This window comes from Brachyistius frenatus, unplaced genomic scaffold (assembly GCF_029030835.1).
Source record: "Brachyistius frenatus isolate BFR_SWC_R1_liver_20210118 unplaced genomic scaffold, ASM2903083v1 Contig_22, whole genome shotgun sequence".
Lineage (NCBI taxonomy): Eukaryota > Metazoa > Chordata > Actinopteri > Embiotocidae > Brachyistius > Brachyistius frenatus.
The window spans coordinates 1,130,253-1,147,969 of NW_027210621.1; the positions used below are offsets into that span (position 1 = coordinate 1,130,253).

The 17,717-nt window shown below is 43.0% G+C and overlaps 2 protein-coding genes across 8 annotated transcripts in view; one reads left to right on the forward strand and one right to left on the reverse strand.

Moving 5' to 3' along the window:
- The window catches only part of LOC138619975 (rho guanine nucleotide exchange factor 9), a 47,294-nt gene extending 33,033 nt beyond the window's left edge, over positions 1-14,261 (forward strand). For all 7 annotated transcript variants that reach the window (XM_069696831.1, XM_069696830.1, XM_069696834.1 and 4 more), the window contains 7 exons: positions 115-294; positions 651-883; positions 1,898-2,027; positions 3,942-4,073; positions 6,535-6,778; positions 7,116-7,184; positions 9,569-14,261. In XM_069696831.1, the coding sequence (XP_069552932.1) occupies positions 115-294; positions 651-883; positions 1,898-2,027; positions 3,942-4,073; positions 6,535-6,778; positions 7,116-7,184; positions 9,569-9,744 (1,164 nt within the window). In that variant the 3' untranslated portion in view covers positions 9,745-14,261. The remainder of the gene's footprint in view (positions 1-114; positions 295-650; positions 884-1,897; positions 2,028-3,941; positions 4,074-6,534; positions 6,779-7,115; positions 7,185-9,568) is intronic.
- Positions 14,262-14,462: 201 nt separating this feature from the next.
- asb12b (ankyrin repeat and SOCS box-containing 12b) lies at positions 14,463-17,118 on the reverse strand. Its single transcript, XM_069696852.1, has 4 exons — positions 17,033-17,118; positions 16,516-16,839; positions 15,389-15,917; positions 14,463-15,301 (listed from the first exon to the last, which is right to left on the reverse strand). The coding sequence occupies exons 2-4, from the start codon at positions 16,798-16,800 to the stop codon at positions 15,156-15,158; spliced, it is 960 nt and encodes a 319-aa protein (XP_069552953.1). The 5' UTR covers positions 16,801-16,839; positions 17,033-17,118; the 3' UTR covers positions 14,463-15,155.
- Positions 17,119-17,717: the final 599 nt, after the last annotated feature.

The window sequence follows — 17,717 nt, forward strand, 5'->3', positions numbered from 1 at the left end:
AGGGCATTTCATTAACTACAAGCAGCCATGTCATGATATAGGATCTTTTTTTTTTTTTTTTTTATCTCATCTAAACTAAAACAAAGCCTCACAGTTGTAACCATGTTGTTGCAGGGCTACTTGCGCCAGTGCAGGAAGCGTGTGGACATGTTTAATGACGACCAGCTGAAGGTCATCTTTGGGAACATTGAGGACATCTACCGCTTCCAGATGGGTTTCGTCAGAGATTTGGAGAAACAGTACAACACAGAGGAGCCGCACCTCTCTGAAATCGGGCCATGCTTCTTAGAACACGTGAGTATTTTCCTTTGTGTACACAGTTGATAAAAAAGTGAGGGTTAAAAATAAATCGACTTACGCACAGTGTCCAGCCAAGTGCAGCTTTTACTACTCATACTTGTTATCTCAAGATCTGAACTTAATTATCTTGTTATCTAAGTTGTGGGGATAATTAAGTCATCAGCAAACCGTTTATCGCAATATTAGGAGTTAATTAAGTCATGATCTTGGGGAAACAGCTCTGATGAACATTTTTTTAAACTGTAGCCACTCTTTGTGCACATCGGCAGTCCTCTTCCCTGCATGTTTTATTAAGCACGTTACTTGTAATCCTCTCTGATCGTGTGCTTCTCTCCTCCTTTACACTACAGCAAGATGGTTTCTGGATCTACTCAGAATACTGTAACAACCACTTGGATGCCTGTATGGAGCTCAGCAAACTGATGAGGGATGGCAGGTACCAGCACTTCTTCGAGGCCTGTCGCCTCCTCCAGCAAATGATTGACATTGCCATCGACGGCTTCTTGCTCACCCCTGTCCAGAAAATCTGCAAATACCCTCTCCAGTTGGCTGAGCTTCTTAAATACACCGCACAGGAGCACAGGTACTGTACGCTGTGGCCGAGATCACATTTGATCTACTGAATGTCTTGCTGTTTCTAAAAAGAAGCCATTGCTGATGCATCACTGTGTTCCAGATGCATTGTGTTGTAATGCAGTTGTTGCAGGTGTTGGGTTTATTCTGCAGAAGCGGTAATTATCCTTTAAGGAACTGAAACAAATGTTGTTTTTCACTGTTTTACCAGCTTTATATCAATGTTTTGGGAGGAAATATCTCATCAAGGAATATTAGTTGTATTGAAAATATACTGCATGCTGCAGTATTAATATTCATAAGCAAGTCGTATCATTTTCATATCTCCCAGAACTGTGTGTATAAATAGATTTACAGATTAAATATGAAATGGGGCTTTTTCTGGCACACATACAAGAATCAACATTTTCCACACGCCGCATTCACAGCAGACAATATAAACATTTACAGATGAGCTCTCATGCACAGATGCATACGTGAGCCTCCAGATGTGCAAACTCACGCGTGCAAACCCACAGAAACATGGTGTAAGTGATTCAGCTTGTCTCAGCCAGCTCCAGGTCATTGACAAACCACGCGTTCTCAGCCAGAGAGGGACAGGTGCCAGCTCTGCCAGCGAGGTCTGCCAGATCACAGTGTTTGACTGTTAGGCGCAGCGGAGGATCTGCCAGATATAGGCCTGTCTCTGTCACACAAGCACACACAACACTGTCTCACACACACATTATCTTCCAAAGTGTCGACTGGATCCGTAGCACATCGGAGCCAGAGGGATAAATACAGCTCAGTTAGCACACACGCAGGCACAGTTAACTGTGAACCGAGGTAGTGGCTGATTAGAATTAAATAGCAGCGTGTTCCAGCAGACTTACTACTGTTGCTTGAGTTTATAACCCTGTCTTTAAGAGGCTACTCTGTATCATTCACGACTGCAACATTACATGTCTTTGAGTGGCCAACCTCCAAGAGCTATAACTCTACCCTTAAACACCCCGGAGTAATTATGTGTACGCTGTGTCTGTAGTGACTATCGATATGTGGCAGCAGCCCTGGCAGTAATGCGGAACGTCACTCAGCAAATCAACGAGAGGAAGAGGAGGCTGGAGAACATTGACAAGATCGCTCAGTGGCAAGCCTCGGTCCTGGACTGGGAGGTATGTGCATTTATGGACTTTGTGAAAACGTTTATTTATACTTTTATTATTCCCCAAATGACTCATTTAACCCCTTAAATGTTGGTCTATTTAACAAACTGAAAAGGGCATCTTGACTTTCAGACCTTGCATTCAATGACTGATGGTTGTTTAAAGCAGCAATAATTAAGATTTAAGGCCAGTCTTGTAATACCACTTTGTACGTTAAGAGGCGATAGTGAGTCACTGTGAGGCTGTTTGGTTGAATTTTAAGCACTCTTTCCCTGCCCTTTGTCAGAAGTTGTCTTTTTTTAAGGTTAGATTGTACGGATCCATTAGTGGATCGATAAAACAACGGGGAAGGGTTAAGCCTGTAGTGATAACTTGCTTATCAAGACCATAGTGGCAAGAAAACTGCAAAACTATATATTGACATCAGTTGGGATGTTTTTTTATTTGGTTTGTGTCTTTAGCTGCACTGTCAGTATGCCTGGTTTGTTTGCTACATAAAATTGCCTCAGTTTAATACACAATGAGATGATTTACAACAAACAGCTAACTTAACATATTAATTGTCAGTAACGTTATACAATTAGTTACCTTTATTAGCTATCGTTACATAGCTAACTTTAGCATTAAAGTCACAAGGACAGATCCAGGAGATCATTCCTGATACAGGAGATCATTCCTGATACAGGAGATCATTCCAGATACAGGAGATCATTCCTGATACAGGAGATCATTCCTGATACAGGAGATCATTCCTGATACAGGAGATCATTCCTGATACAGGAGATCATTCCTGATACAGGAGATCATTCCTGATACAGGAGATCATTCCTGCCGACCGCAATAAGACTGTACAATAACTCACCTCTGGCAAAATCCATCACACAACAATAACACTGTTGACTGTGTTTCTTGGTTGTTTGTATATAATATATATAGATATATATACTGCGCATTTTATATTTTATATTTTTTACTGCTATTTTATTGCTTTTCTATTATTCTATTATTATCTTATTGCTTCTGTATGCTGCTGTAGCGAAAAAATTTCCCCTCGGGGATTAATAAAGTAACTACCTAACCTAACCTAACAGCTGTCAAATCAGTCAAAAACAAACATCGCAAATTCAGAATCAAACTTCATTAATTTTCTCGCAAAGTGCCAACTCCAGCAGTGAAAAGCAACATTTGGATAAGAGGTTTGTTTGCTGTTCCGTTCCATTGATCAGAACAAGAGGTGAGGATGTGCTACTTCTTCTGAGGGTAGGCTGGACGCTGCAGTGACTCACTATCGCCTATTGAGGTGGTATTAGGAGACAGGACGAGCCGGGGCGAGCAGTACATATCCCTGCAAAGCAATACAAAAATGACTTTGACAGAACGTCAAGACTGCCATTTCTCCACATTGTGTGGATAATATTAGTTTTTATTATTATTAGTTATTCGTTTTTAATATAATTTATTTCTTAATTTATTATTATTCATGTGTTAAACTACCAATCCTATGTTGCACCTTTAAAGGAGCAATCAAGCAATTTATATTACAAAGTTGGGAGATATGTAATTTGACTTGCATTAAAAAAAATGCTCAAAATTGATCCAGCAGACTTCATGACTTTTAGTTACCAGTTGAATTCTACATTTCCCATAATGCAACTTGTTAGCATCTTTTGTTATCCTTCTCCTGATCAATAAACAGCCATGTTTTATAATGTGTATCTTGATAGCCAAGCTGATACACCCTGTTGACATAATTGCGACATCATCAGGTTTAATTTCTCCAATTTGTGAAAGATCCTTCAGAACCACAGAGGACATTATTCAGTGTAACTGCTTTCACAGGCTGAGTTCGATGAGTAAAGCGATTTTTACTGTACGAAGAGTGTACTTTTCATTTGCTGACTGCTTTCCTGTGTTTATGTCCAGGGGGATGATATCTTGGACAGGAGCTCGGAGCTCATCTACACTGGGGAGTTGTCATGGATCTATCAGCCGTATGGACGCAGTCAGCAGCGAGTCTTCTTCCTCTTTGATCACCAGCTGGTCCTCTGTAAGAAGGTAGATGCTCTCGCTCCTCTTTGTTCAATTTCTTCTTTGTATTTGAAGACTTGTTTGTGGAAAAAACAAGCTGATCAGGTAAAATACATCCTCAGATTGTGTTCTTGAAAGTTGTTGGATCACAACAGAGATGCTGGAAGACAATGGGACTTCTTACAAGCCTAGACAAAGGCTGAAAATAGATTACGTAATGCTGTATGGGACGCACCAGCACAAGATGCGCTCAAGTCCTCGGCACTTTTCACAAAAAAAGGAGCGATGGTAGTTTGGGCTCTAATGCACCAAGGCTGTGCTCTCCTGTCAGACCAATCTGCACGCTCGGCTAAACTCAATACATGCACCGGGATACAGACACAAATGCAGACAGACACTTAGATACAAACATTCACAGAGGCTGAATAACTGCATCCTCATCACACACACAAGCACGCAGAGGAACAAAAATTCATGACCACACACACAAACACAGAAAAAACTAACAGAGACACAGATATACTGTCTTTCTGTTTTTCTATCCATCCCCCTTTCCTCATCTTCCCCCTCTCTATCACGTTTGAACATCTCTAACACCAGACATGAACTCCAGTTGCTTTGCAGATCACCATGTGTGTTTGCTGTTCTGGTCCACCGGCTAGAGTCGGCTCCAAGACACACTAAATTATAAATTCCAGTCTTTGTTTTGCTCCTGCTTATCCAACATCCTCAGTACAACATGTGTAATGGCCCCCAACCGCCCTCGGGGTGTGTTAAGAGCACGCTTCCTCTCATCTCTTCCTTATCAGCACAAAGATGCACATCTGTCTCTGCACGCTTATTAAAAGACTCCTGATACTTTCTTTGTTTTTACCTTCCTTGACCTTGTAGTGCGACAGGATGCTCATTTCATCCTGAGGGAGGGGTCGCAGTGAGGATTGTTTTCAGTGCCCATCTTTTCCCTGCAAATTATAAAAGTTGCATTAGTTAAAGTTGTTTGTGCTGGATGTACTCGTGTGAAAGTAACAAGCAGAGTGTTCCACTTTTTTCGATCTCTGAACTGAAGGAGAAAATCATCAGTTATTCATGTCAGATCACAACTATTTTTATTCACATTTATATTGTCATACTGTTGTTAGTCAGTGATCTTTATGTCCCTCTAGTTTATCCTACACACCGTGTGTTATAGCTGCTCGTGGCGGTGGACTCGTTTAAGTGGAGAGAATATGAGAAGCACCCCATGCTACGACAGCCTGACTCCGCCCACTTGTTGCTCACAGCTTCGGTCTTTGCTGCCATCGTAGTCTGGAAACCTTATTCGCATGTATGTTCGCTCAGTACTCTGAAGAGCGAACCAATCAGCAAACAGCGGGGGAACGTAGCTCCGATGGTGGTAGAGCTAAATGAAGCAATCCGAACAGCTGTGGCAAATATCGAGGAATTAAAGCCGGAACGCAAACGATGCCTCAAATTGAAAAAAGAAAAAGTCTGCAGTGGTCATTTACCAACATGACGTTGCACAATCCTCACACTGGGGGAGGATCTCTGTTGCTTACCGCTGGTGAATTTCGGCGCACAACATATGTCATATGGTGGTCAATGCCAATTAGTTAGAGGTTGCTCCAATAGTTTCTAAATGAACCCGAGGTCTACGGCCAGTAGGATGCAACGGCTGGAAACAATCCTCAGTGAAGCGTGGCCACACCCATCTGTTCACGCAGTGAATTTGAATCTGGTAATACCAGGTTAATACTACAATGATGTCCAATACAGCTGCAACAGTTAGCCACTTTAGCAGTTCTTCAGTTAAGCAGCGATTGTGTTGAATACTGATCACTGATTGATCATTTTCTCAGAAACATAGATTCTCAAATGTGAATAATTGTTTGTTTTCTTGGTTTTCTATGATTGTAGTAGATGAGATATCTTTAGGTTTTGGGCTTTTGATTGGAAAAAAAACAACAACCACATTATTAGTTATAAAAAGTTATTAAGTGGGAGTGACATTTTTTACTTTTTTTTTTTTTTTTTTTTTTTAATAGACCAAGTCATTGATGACCTACAAAAACAGTGTGCACTCGTTCCAGCTGTTTTGTTAAAGAAAGAAAATGACTTGAGTTGAATAAACACCTATGTGACGCAATCTGTGGTAAAAAGCTGATCATTTTAAGCTTTGCAAAGATTGGATTTATCACAGTGTTGTGTGGCTGTGCATTAAATTGTACTGGTGTCGCTGATAAACTAGTATACATGCCGTTCTTTGAAATATGACTTTCTACCTTTATCGTGATATGAAGCGACGAGCAGATTTCCTGAGAAATATGGCATCCTGCAACGTGTGTGAAAGGTGTTTGTTTGTATATTTGGGCAGCAGATGGGAAGGGTTGCATAAGACCGACTCTCAGGGTACCAAGGGAAGGATGCTTGTTGACACCTCTAAGGTTCAGCACGCACACACTAACAGGCATCTTCCCCTCCTCTTCATCAGGATCTGATACGCCGGGACATCCTGTACTACAAGGGCCGCATCGACATGGACCGCTACGAGGTGCGGGACGCCACAGACGGGCGCGACGACGACTTCAATGTCAGTGTGAAGAACGCCTTTAAATTGTGCAACAAAGACAGCGAGGAGATCCACATCTTCCTGGCCAAGAAGCCGGAGGAGAAGATCCGCTGGCTCAGGGCCTTCCACGAGGAGAGGAAGATGGTGCAGGAGGATGAGAAAATCGGTTAGTCACACACCTCTCTGCACCTCCCGGTTTGGAAACCACCAGCTTCATTCACGATGGGCGTCAGAGCTTTAGTCACACGTTATATTTGCTGAAGCACACTGGAGGGGGAACTTACGTGTGTAGTAGATGTAACACTAAAACCTCAGCCAGTGTTTTCATCTTACAGCACGTTATTAAGAGCGGGGCAGATTTTGTTCTTTGCTTGGGCTTTATATTGAAAAGCTAAACCGTCTGTTCTTCAGCGTCAGTAAAAGGCAATTCTTGCAGTTGAAATGGATCTGCGGGCTCCTGTGCTGAACACCTGTCTAACACACAATATTGCTGTTGTTTGTAGGTTTTGAGATCTCTGAGTACCAGAAGCGACAGGCAGCCATGACAGTGAGAAAGGTGACCAAACAGAAAGGTGAGGCAACAAGAAGATATCAGGTGATTTCCCTTTTTTTTTTTCCTCGCTGGTCTGCTCTGTCTTCTCATCGCTGTTTACTCTTCCCTTAACCTGCTCTCTTTTATTACTTTTCACACGTTTTTTTTTTTTTAGCACATACTTTGTTTATGAATGGACCTAGATTAGCCTTGTACTCAGTAAGCCAGAAAAGTCAAGAGGATTCGTGTCTTCTCGCTAAAGCACTTCCAATATTTTTCCAGAGTTAAATGTCTGTAAGCCCATACATGAGGATGACGTGATACAAGTTGTAAAGCATCTGTTAAGCATCAATGAAAAGACAGAGGGCTGTTTGCATGAAGTATTGAGTTTAAAGGAAGATACCAGTGTTTATGACATGTGGGTCCTGTGTCACGCTTGTCTTGAAACAATGTAATACTTCAGAAAGCTGTTTGAATTTTTTTTTCTTTTACTAAGTTAGGGTGGATGTTGGTGCTGTCATTTCCATTTCCATATCAAAACAAAAAACAATGCGTTGACACTGATCTTCACCTCCTAGTACAGCATGTTGGGCTGGGTACAAACCTTGGACACTTTTATGGCACTGACTGAATTGCTTTGGCACTGTTAAGCACCAAAAAATGCCTTTTCATTTGGTACCAAATTTAGATACCAAAGACTACATCCATACGAACACGTTTTCCTTTAAAACACACGAGTTATTCTCTCCCCCTCTAAACTGCATGAAAAATAAAGATTTGGACCGTAGAGTGTTATGTACGATTGTTTTTGTTCAAATGGAATCTATAAAATAGTTATTGTTGTTTTTTTTTAAAAGGATCGCTCAGGAACCTGTGTCAAAGTCAAGGTGTCTAATCAACACCGGTATCTGTTTCAAAATTGTGGAATGATATTCAGCCCTAACAGCATGTAACACATAAGAGAATAGAGGCATACTTTGCATTGTGTCGTTGAGCACAACAGCGCAACATGCCACCTTGAAGTCAGGAGAATTTCATCTTTTCTAACAATTTTGTGATTGTTATGCGATGTTGTTTGAAAAGTCTGACAGCGACAAATTGACCCTCATCAACGCCTGCCGATATCTCAGTAACAGAAGAACACGTCAAACGAGTTCTTCAAGAAGCCAGTTCATGACAGAGCATCAAAGGCAGAGGACCCCCATGTCCTAACTGTTGGTATCATTTTAGTGCTAGGCTAGATGTTTGTACATTGGCCATTACTGATGTTCTCGCCAGTTTCACAATAAGCATGACCATCCATTAAGGTATTAATGAACTAATGACCACTGCTGGAATGTTCTCTCTGACGTTAGGATCCCTGTAGATGTCTGTCACGAGTAAATGTTGTGTGTTTCTAAGTGCTGTATGTGTACAAGGCTGGCACAAGGTGAAGTACTCTCTTGAATTTCAGATTCATTTATAGATTTCATCTTGAGAAAGAGGGCCATGTTGTATGGACATGGTTTGAAAATGATAAAGGTATATGCATTAGAGTTCTCCTTAGAGCTAGCACAATAAGATGCCATGGCAACTGCTAAGCAGCATTGGGAGGCGTTGTGTTTTAACGTTGGCATTGGAGCATGCAGTCACAGTCCAATCTGTTTACAAGCATTATCTTGACTATCCAAGATAAACAGGCCCCACTAACACAAATAGACCGAACCCTTCTAACTGCTACAACAGTGTTTGGCAAAATACCCGAAACAAAAGACACTGTTTCTCATCTTTTCATTTTTTTCTAAGATGCCATGGCAACTTTTGAATATTTCATCACCAAATATTGTATCTATTTATGAATTACACTAGCATAGTTGTGATGCTTGTAGACTGTAGCTAATCGTAGACTGTAGTTAAATGCATATTAACAGCTTTCTGTTGGCGCTATTGTTTTCTCAAGTGTCTAGGGTGCTATTCAAACAAATGTGCTGTTGACAAAAACGGAGGAACCGTGTCCCTTTGTCCAAATGCCTGGTGTCATCATCGTATCGGATGTAATCTGTCGGCTCCCCTGTTTGCCTGCGACGGCGTTTGATTGAATAGCATCCGAAGTCTCCCTTGTGTCATTGCAAGAGCTGAATTCCAAGTTTCTCTCAATTCAGCTTCCATCATATGATCATACTGTATCATATCTCAGGATTAATATGCAGGAATGTTAAACAATGACTCATTTTGTATGTCTTTGTGCCTGTTGTGTGTGGACGCATGACTCGATGTTGTGTTGTTGTGTCTGTCTCAGATCCAATACTGATAACGTTTCCTCTTTGCTTATCCACCTCCCTTCTGTTTCCTTCTTTTCGCTTTGTGCCCTGCACTGCCTCCTTGTCTTCACCTCACAACTCCCCCCCCCCCCCCTTCTTGCTCTCTTTGCACCTGCCTTCCTAGGTGTAAACAGGTGCACGCCCCCCTCATACCCGCCCCCCCAGGACCCCCTCAGTGCGGGGCAGTATGAGGTAACGGAGGACATGGCACAAGGAGAGGTTTTTGAATTCAGTCAATCCAAAAGAGGCCAGGCTCCTTTCTGGCAGAATTTTAGTAGATTAGCTCCATTTAAGAAATAGAGAAACACAGACTCTTCTGAAGGACCAGCTATTTTTCTTAGAAGCACTAAACACTGGATGATTATGTCCCATGACGAAGAAAAATATGAAAAACAAACACACACACAAGAGACTTCGAAGTTAAGGACCAATGTTAATATAGAGCGCGACTGGAAGCAGCAAGAGGGCTGAAGACTTGGATTTTAAAGAAAAATTGATTAAAAAAAATACAACTTTACAATTCATATATGTTAGTAACGTTATTAGTTATCATGCTTCTCCAGCTCAGTCAACTGTCACAAACTCTTTCCCTTTGGATTCTGCATAATCACGCCATCTGAATGTCCTGGAGTTGTTGAGATTGTCATATGATTTGATTTCAATGATTTTTTTATTTTTTTTTGTTCATCTGGAAAGAAACACCAGGCCCCGCCAGGTCGTTCCCGGTAGTATGATTGTGTCCTAAAGCTGAGATCTTGCTTTGCTGCTATGTGAGATTGTGTGTTGCATACTTCTGAATGTGAGGTTGAATAGTGACGACCTCAGCTCCTGGCTGCGAGTGCGCGAAGGACCTGCCGAGCTCGACTGTCGTTCGATTCATCCCCCCGCCCGCGATCACAGGCTGATCCGGCCATCTCCGCTCTACTGATGTCTGCATCTGGATCTCCTCCTCACTCACCTCGCTCCCTGCTCGTCTCTCTAGCGTATAACACCCCCTCTCCTCACAAAGTCGGCGTTCGCCTCCGTCTCCGCATCCCTCTCGTCCTCTCTATCTCTCCATCCACCTGCTCAGCCTCTGTGAGTCGCTGGCTCTCAGAGGAAGAGTTTCATTCTCTTGGAAACCGGCCATTGGCCGCGATATGACGGGTCAGGGAACAAATCAATCGTCGGAACATCAATAGCGTATTTACATCCTCTCACCAACCGCTTGTGACAGGGTATTCATATCCGATCACACCGAGGGCCTGTGCGTGGCGTTTGATGGAGAGCTTGCCGCTCAGATGTAACAGCTGGGAGCAGGAGATAGGCAGGCTGTGGTCCACCTGCCTCGTGTCGCAGCCCCTCCCCTCTCTCCCCAGAGACCACCCCTGTAGCACTGTGCTGGCAGCTCACTGGGTGTTTGGAAAGAGCACCGCCTACCTCCGGAAACGAGTGCTGAAAGCGAAGGTGATGCATTGGCCAAGGTCTTAAATACTATCTCTTTTTCTGCTGTAAAAGTAAAGACTTCCTCAGTTAACTTGATAATTTTGTATTGCTCACACTGTAAAAAGCACAGCGCATATTCAGTACTTTCCCTCGGATTTGAGTACAAGCGATACAAACATGATGCTACAGTGAGAGGCCTACCAGCACAGGGGGAAATGGTCTAAAAATTATTAATGAGAAGTGACGTGGACAAAAATTCATGTCCGTACTGAAAAAAGTCCACTGCAGCAGTGTGAGCGAGTACCGTAGGCAGACAGAAAGGTGAATTTAATGTGTAGCATGCAGATTCATGCATCTCTAAAGACTGCAGCTTCAAACCTTGGCTCTCCGCCCCGTCACGTTGTTCTCCAGATCTGATCCATGTTCTGGCAGTTAGCTGCGGCGGCGCCGTTAAGTGATTTACAAAAGGGAGTGGGGCCTGATCACATTGATTTGTTTCATCAACGAAGTCCCCCCCGAAGCTGCTGTTTGAGAGCTCCTCGACAGAGGCGGTAGACACGAGACGGATCTGAGCACCGGAGGAGGATTTACACGCTTTATGAAGGTGTATTCTTTTCTACACTTGGAATGTAAGTGAGACATCTGTCCATGATTTGTGATCTTACTTTGACCTCAGATACAGGAGTACATTTTTGTGTTGAATTATTACCTGATGGACAGTACATATACAGTATGACAACTTGTGCAATGTGATATATCATTATATATCTTCACTATTCACTACGACGTGATATGAAAGAGTTATATATTGTTCTATGTCCTTTGTTTGCCTTCTTATAGGCCTTATAACCTATTGGGGAAAAAAAAGACCTTAGAATTGCTTTGTATGTTATGTAATTTATGTTCTGTTTCAGTAAAGAAAGTTGAGAAATGGGTGAGTTGGCTGCTGGTGTCTGTAGAGACGGCTCCCAGTGAGATTGTTGTGGAAGATTATTCCCTCGTCTGGCACAACAAAAAGATATGGTTCCCAGGCCATGATAACCTCAGGTCCCGTGCTACGCTCCCCACCCCGCCCACAACTCCTCCCCGTCCCACCGCCACCGCCACCACCTCCACCTCCACCTCCCTACTCAACACTACCACCAGTACCAACATACAGACACACACACACACACACACACACACACACACACACACACACACACACACACACACACACACACACACACACACACACACACACACACACACATAACCACGCGCACTTGCTGGCCCGTTCTGCTGCGGAGAAGAGAGATGCTATCTAACAGTGCCTTCCAGCATTCCACTCGTGATTATCTATTCAGTTTCACAGGCAGATTTGAATTAGTCATGTATTTTCCCTTCAGTGCATCTCTCACTCTCTTCCTTTCTCTCTCCCTGTCTCATACACACTGGGAATTCCTCTGGGTTTTTTTCCCCGGTGCATGAGATCCACTCGGACAGAAACTTAAGAGGTCAGGCCTGTTTTTGTTTTTGTTTTTTTTTCCATATGAGTAGATACTGTGCTGTCTGACTGAAACACTTCTAACACCTTATTATATTCTCTCACACTTAACATAGCAGCAGTTTTATTGCACAAAAAGAAGTTTTATTCTAATTTCAGATGTTTAGAAGCTACATTTATTGTTATCTATTTAACAAGCCAAAAGATGGTTTAATTTGAATATATAGTAGGAAACAGATTTTCATTAGTCAAGTTAGATTTCACATTTCAAAGTATATTATTAGTAAGAGTGAATCAAAAGAAGAATCATCTATTTTACCTTTATCAGCTACACACTGTAAATACTGTAAAAAGAACAGATCATATATTTGGATATTGGTATTTTGCGTTGGAGACGAATGTTGTTCCAGTTCTAGCGTGCGGTAGACCTCAGTACCAGGTAAATGCATGCTTGTGGCATCCAATATTTTGCATGAGACTTAAGGCAACTCTTAACAGATTGTTTAGTTTCATTTAAGCTTCCACCTGAAATTGTTTCCCCAAACCGTTCATTCGTGACGACCCCCCCACCCACCATGCCATCTCACAAGAAGGGAGTTCTTTTCTCTGTCCACCTGTCTCCCGCTCACGACACATCGCAGGTTATAGCTTCTGGTTTTTTTTTTTTAATTTATTGTCCAGGGGGGAACATCTTTTCCTCATGCTGAATCAAAGACTGAACTGATGATGATGAAAGGCACTGATGTTCCCTTTGCCCACGTAAAATGGGTACTATCAACTGTAACATGATTTAATTTTCTTTACTTCAAGTCCAACCCGCACTGTCATGTCATGACTGCTGGTCTTTTTTCTTTTTTTTTGGAATATCTGCGGAGGCAAAACGGGTATAATTTTTTCTATGACAACAGTGAACCAAATAGAAGTTAGCACTGATCATGGGTGTTTGTGTATAGATTTGTAGTCGAGCAGAAGAGCTGAATATATTCGAAAACCTCTCGGGATGAGCTAAAAATAAACATAATCCTGAAGACACACACACACACACACACACACACACACACACAGTACTTCACTGCAATTCATATCGTGCTCTTGTTTCTACTTAAGAGATGATTGTTTGAAGTACAATGACATGACATCACAAATGAATTCCTCACGTGTATTTATTAAGAGCAGTATTAGATTCTGGCCACACTGTTTCAAGGATGTATATATTGGTTTTATTTTTCTTACATAATTCAATCTGACCTTGTACTGGGAGCTGAGAGGACAGCCTTCTGTGCAGTTTTTTTTTTTTCTCTCTCTCTCTTTTTTCTTCCGGTCATAAGACAGCCAAGTTAGCAGACTGTCAACTGAATGCATCAGAGGTTGCTCACATTGATGTCATTCCTTTTAGCCCAGGGTGCACATCGCTCACGTTTAGCATCGCAACATCTTTAGTAGGAACTCCTCGCAGTCGCAGTCTTTGTGTTTGTTTCAGAATAGTCAGGGTACAAGTCTTCACTGAGCCATACGTTCATGTGGTGTCCAATGACAGCGACAGAAGACTGGCATCCCACATTTGGAAACTCTTCATTGTATATTACCATGTAGTTTGAGGTCTGGGTTTTGTTTCCTATCGCAGAAAAACTCACTCACGGTATCCATAACCCTCGTCACCATATGCAAATATTTGTCATTTTCTTTCTTGCTGGCCTTTGAGTTGGATTTATTTGTTGTAGAAATGAAAAATATTGCCTATTCAATCCAGAAACTGTGAATGGGAGAGTGGAGCTGTTAACTGTATGTACATTATATGTTTTGATGTAATCAGAAGCACTGGGAATATGTTGTACTTCGCTGTAAAAAAAAATAAATCCATATCTAATATAGCTGTACTTTTGTTGAAAATAAAACCTCTACAGAACTGAGGCGTCGATGTGTGTGAGTGCGAGCATTGTGCTGGGTTTCCTGTCGTGTGACATCACCTCCTGTTTGCAGGGCCCGTTCCCAACAGCTAACACATTCATTCCTGGGTCTATTACGCAAGGAATATTTAAGGGTCACATGATCAGGGTAGTGTTCACGAGCCACAAAAAGTATTAAAAAAAAAAAAAGAACCAAACTTCCAACCACAAATGTTAGCCCTGCTAATAATCAATAAATAATGAGAGTTGTGCAAATGTGTGCTCCCAGTTGGCTGTGTGGAAATGTAGGCTGTTCACTTCCTGCTGTTCTGAAGTCCAAAGACTGTTTTTCAGGGGGAGATCTGAGACACCCTGGTGTGATGCTTTGTGTGTGTGTGTGTGTGTGTGTGTGTGTGTGTGTGTGTGTGTGTGTGTGTGTGTGTGTGTGTGTGTGTTAGTGTGTGTTCTTACTTCACTTGTGTCTGGATGTCTAAATAAATGTAGTGAGATTATATTCGACTGTGTGAGGTCACCTGTGAGAGAGCTAAAGGCGCTATTGAGCAGCATCAACAGCAAAGGAGAAGCTTTGAGTTAGGACGAGCACAATGTGCAGTGTTACTGTGGTCTCTAGTGGTCAACCGTGGTGTTACACTTCACGTGGACAGGCAAGCTTTCCCAACATGGAGGCCCTGGGGATTATCCAGCGTTACTAAAAGTCAACTCTATGAGCTTTGTAAAGCTAAATTTACCGACATAAACTTTTCATTGCACCGTGTACACACTGAAATTGGTTGCATAGCCAACATTAATGAGGAAAAGCTACCCAGACATGAGAATACGAGAACTGAGGTTAAAAAAAAAAAAATGTTTTTTAAAAAAAGGCACTGGCCAATCGACTGATGCTAACACAAGCGTCACATGAGTTCTGAGTTGTCGTGCTTCAAGTAGTTCCTCAGGATCAGAGGGACGTCCAAGCTGTCAATTACAGGCTCCTTGTTTGCAAATGGAAGATATCTTCGAATTGCCAGTCGAGTCTGCGACATCAGCGTTTTGGGACAAACTGGTGCAGAAACATAAGTGACAAACAAAGGTGAAGCAACATGTTAAAGTAATCCACACTACAATGAATCTACTGTCAGTGTCTCACCTCTCTCTTTGAGCAGTAAAGCCAGAGCTTCATTCTGCTTCGTAGTCTTGTCAATGATGAGAGTCGGCAGGTACACGTCTGCCCCAAAGTCTATGAGAAGCTGGATGTATTCCACCCCGCAGCCATAACGGAGACACACCTCCAGGACTGTCTTTGGCTGCTTTATCCGGGCCAGCATCTTCTCATCTGTGCAGTTGTAGTTGGGGTTGGCCCCGTGGAGAAGGAGCAGTTTAAAGCAGCCCAGGTGTCCATAAACAGCTGAGATGTAGAGGGGCCCCCTGCAGGCTGTGGCATTGGAGGCCCACTCGGGGACTTTGGGCCTGACGTCCACCTCGCCTCCGAACCGCAGCAGCTCTCGGAGGACGTCCACGTCGCCCTCCCGGGCTGCAGTCAGGACCGGGGAGCAGTTGTTGTACTGGCTGCCGTTGGGGTCAGCGCCGGCCTTCAGAAGGGCCACCACACAGTCCAGATGTTTCCCGCTGACAGCTGTAAACAGAGGCGTCTGGGCCTTCACATCCAAACTGTCTACCTGCATTAAAAAAATAAAAAATAAAACACCAGCAGGTTTTAACAGAATAGGAAACTTATGGACAAACTGTGTTTTGGTGAGCCAAGAACATAAAGAAGTAGCCTACTGCTGCCCAACAACGATGTCCGGCTCAGGGTGGGAAGGTGGACATCAGAAAGTATGTTGCTGATTCAAATCTCTTACTTAAATGACTGTAGGACTGAGACAAACTGTAGAGTTGCATAATAACTTGGTGTGGGCTTGTCACTAGTGGCCGCTTTCATATTAGGCTACACTTAAACATTTGATCCAGTGTTCATATTAAAATATTCATCACTGCTGCTTTAATGTCCAAAGTATAAAATGTAATGAAAAGCCCACACCTTATTTCTAACTCTTCATTTTGAATAAATGAAAAAGACCTAAAGGGACACCTTTTTGCCTTTTTAAATGAAATTCATGATGGCTGAGTGCAGTATGTGATTTAGGTTATTAAGTGGGATACTTTAGTCCATTACACCCACCAGCAGGCACAGCTGTCCCTCCACACCCACTCGAAGATCAATCTCACCACCTTTAACTGAAAGCTGCACAAGAAAAAGCTCTGCCTGCATCTCACCTCTGCACCGTGCTCCAGCAACAACTCCAGGCACCTCAGGTGTCCCAGAGCAGCAGCGGTGCGCAGAGGGGTGACGGGGACCCCCCACCCACTCCGAGCATTGATAGACTTCCTGTAATCCTCCTGAGAGAGGAGCTCAGAGAGCAGAGCCACGTTGTCGCTGCTCACGGCGTTGTTCAGGGCCTGACACTGCTCGTTGTCCTCATCCTCCTCCTTAGGCTGCAGCAGGGAGAAGATCTTAGAAATGTCCATCAAACTCATGTTGACAGCGCGGCCCAGAACCATACCGTGACTCCAGGCTAGAGCACGTCAAAAGCCCTCCATCTGCAGTGGCGGAGAGAGACGATAATACACCCAAACACACACTCGCACGTGGCTGACATGCTTTTGTCATTGGGTCGCTCCAGAATATCAATGGCACTGAATCAGAAAGCTGTTTACCATTGACATACAAACAACACACAAATCAGTGTGTCAACAGAAGCACACAGATGATTTACTGCAACGAGACGCCTACCTCATACTGCCGCTTGTTGACGGTGTCTCCAAAGATATCAGAAAGTTTCAAAACTCCATTATAAGTCACGTGAAGGAAAGAAAGAAAGGTCCTCCAAGACGTGTGTGATACTTCCGCAGCAGTTAGGAGTTGTGAAAAGTGTAGTATGTTACGTGTGTGTGTGTGTGTGTGTGTGTGTGTGTGTGTGTGTGTGTGTGTGTGTGTGTGTGTGTGTGTGTGTGTGTGTTAACTGATATAGGCCAGGGCTCCTTTCTGGGGGGGGTGGATAGTGGGGTGCTAATTTTAGGCCACAGATGAGCCTGGCTAAACTTCCATTCTGGGAGAGTCAGTACTGATGTTTATAATTAGAAAGGTGATAGAATTGTGACACTCAGTGATAGGCAGCTGTGCTGTTGTCTTCCCCTGCATACACAGTGAAGACAGACTCTAACTGAGACATCATCGTGTCTCCGTCTGGGCTCAGTGTGTGGTATGTTCACGGGAATTATATCCCACAGCTGAATTTCTATATTTCTCAATGTGAAGATAAGTGCAAAATATTTACGGGAAAGGCAGGTAGAGTATTATACGCGTCTTGTTATCACCCCGCTTCCCTGATTTACACCAGGGCAGCCATTTTAGTGGGCGTCAGCTGCGTGACTATCAAAAGCTTTAGAGGAGAAGCCAGTCAGCTGTTTGTCTGCCA

What these genes read in the sequence shown, in the direction of transcription:
- asb12b (XM_069696852.1), bottom strand. Translation starts at nt 16,800, where the DNA reads ATGGTTCTGGGCCGCGCTGTCAACATGAGTTTGATGGACATTTCTAAG. An exon ending in TGCTGGAGCACGGTGCAGAG is followed by an intron (nt 15,918 to 16,515) that starts GTGAGATGCAGG and finishes TTTTTAATGCAG; the next exon opens with GTAGACAGTTTGGATGTGAA. An exon ending in TTTACTGCTCAAAGAGAGAG is followed by an intron (nt 15,302 to 15,388) that starts GTGAGACACTGA and finishes TTTCTGCACCAG; the next exon opens with TTTGTCCCAAAACGCTGATG.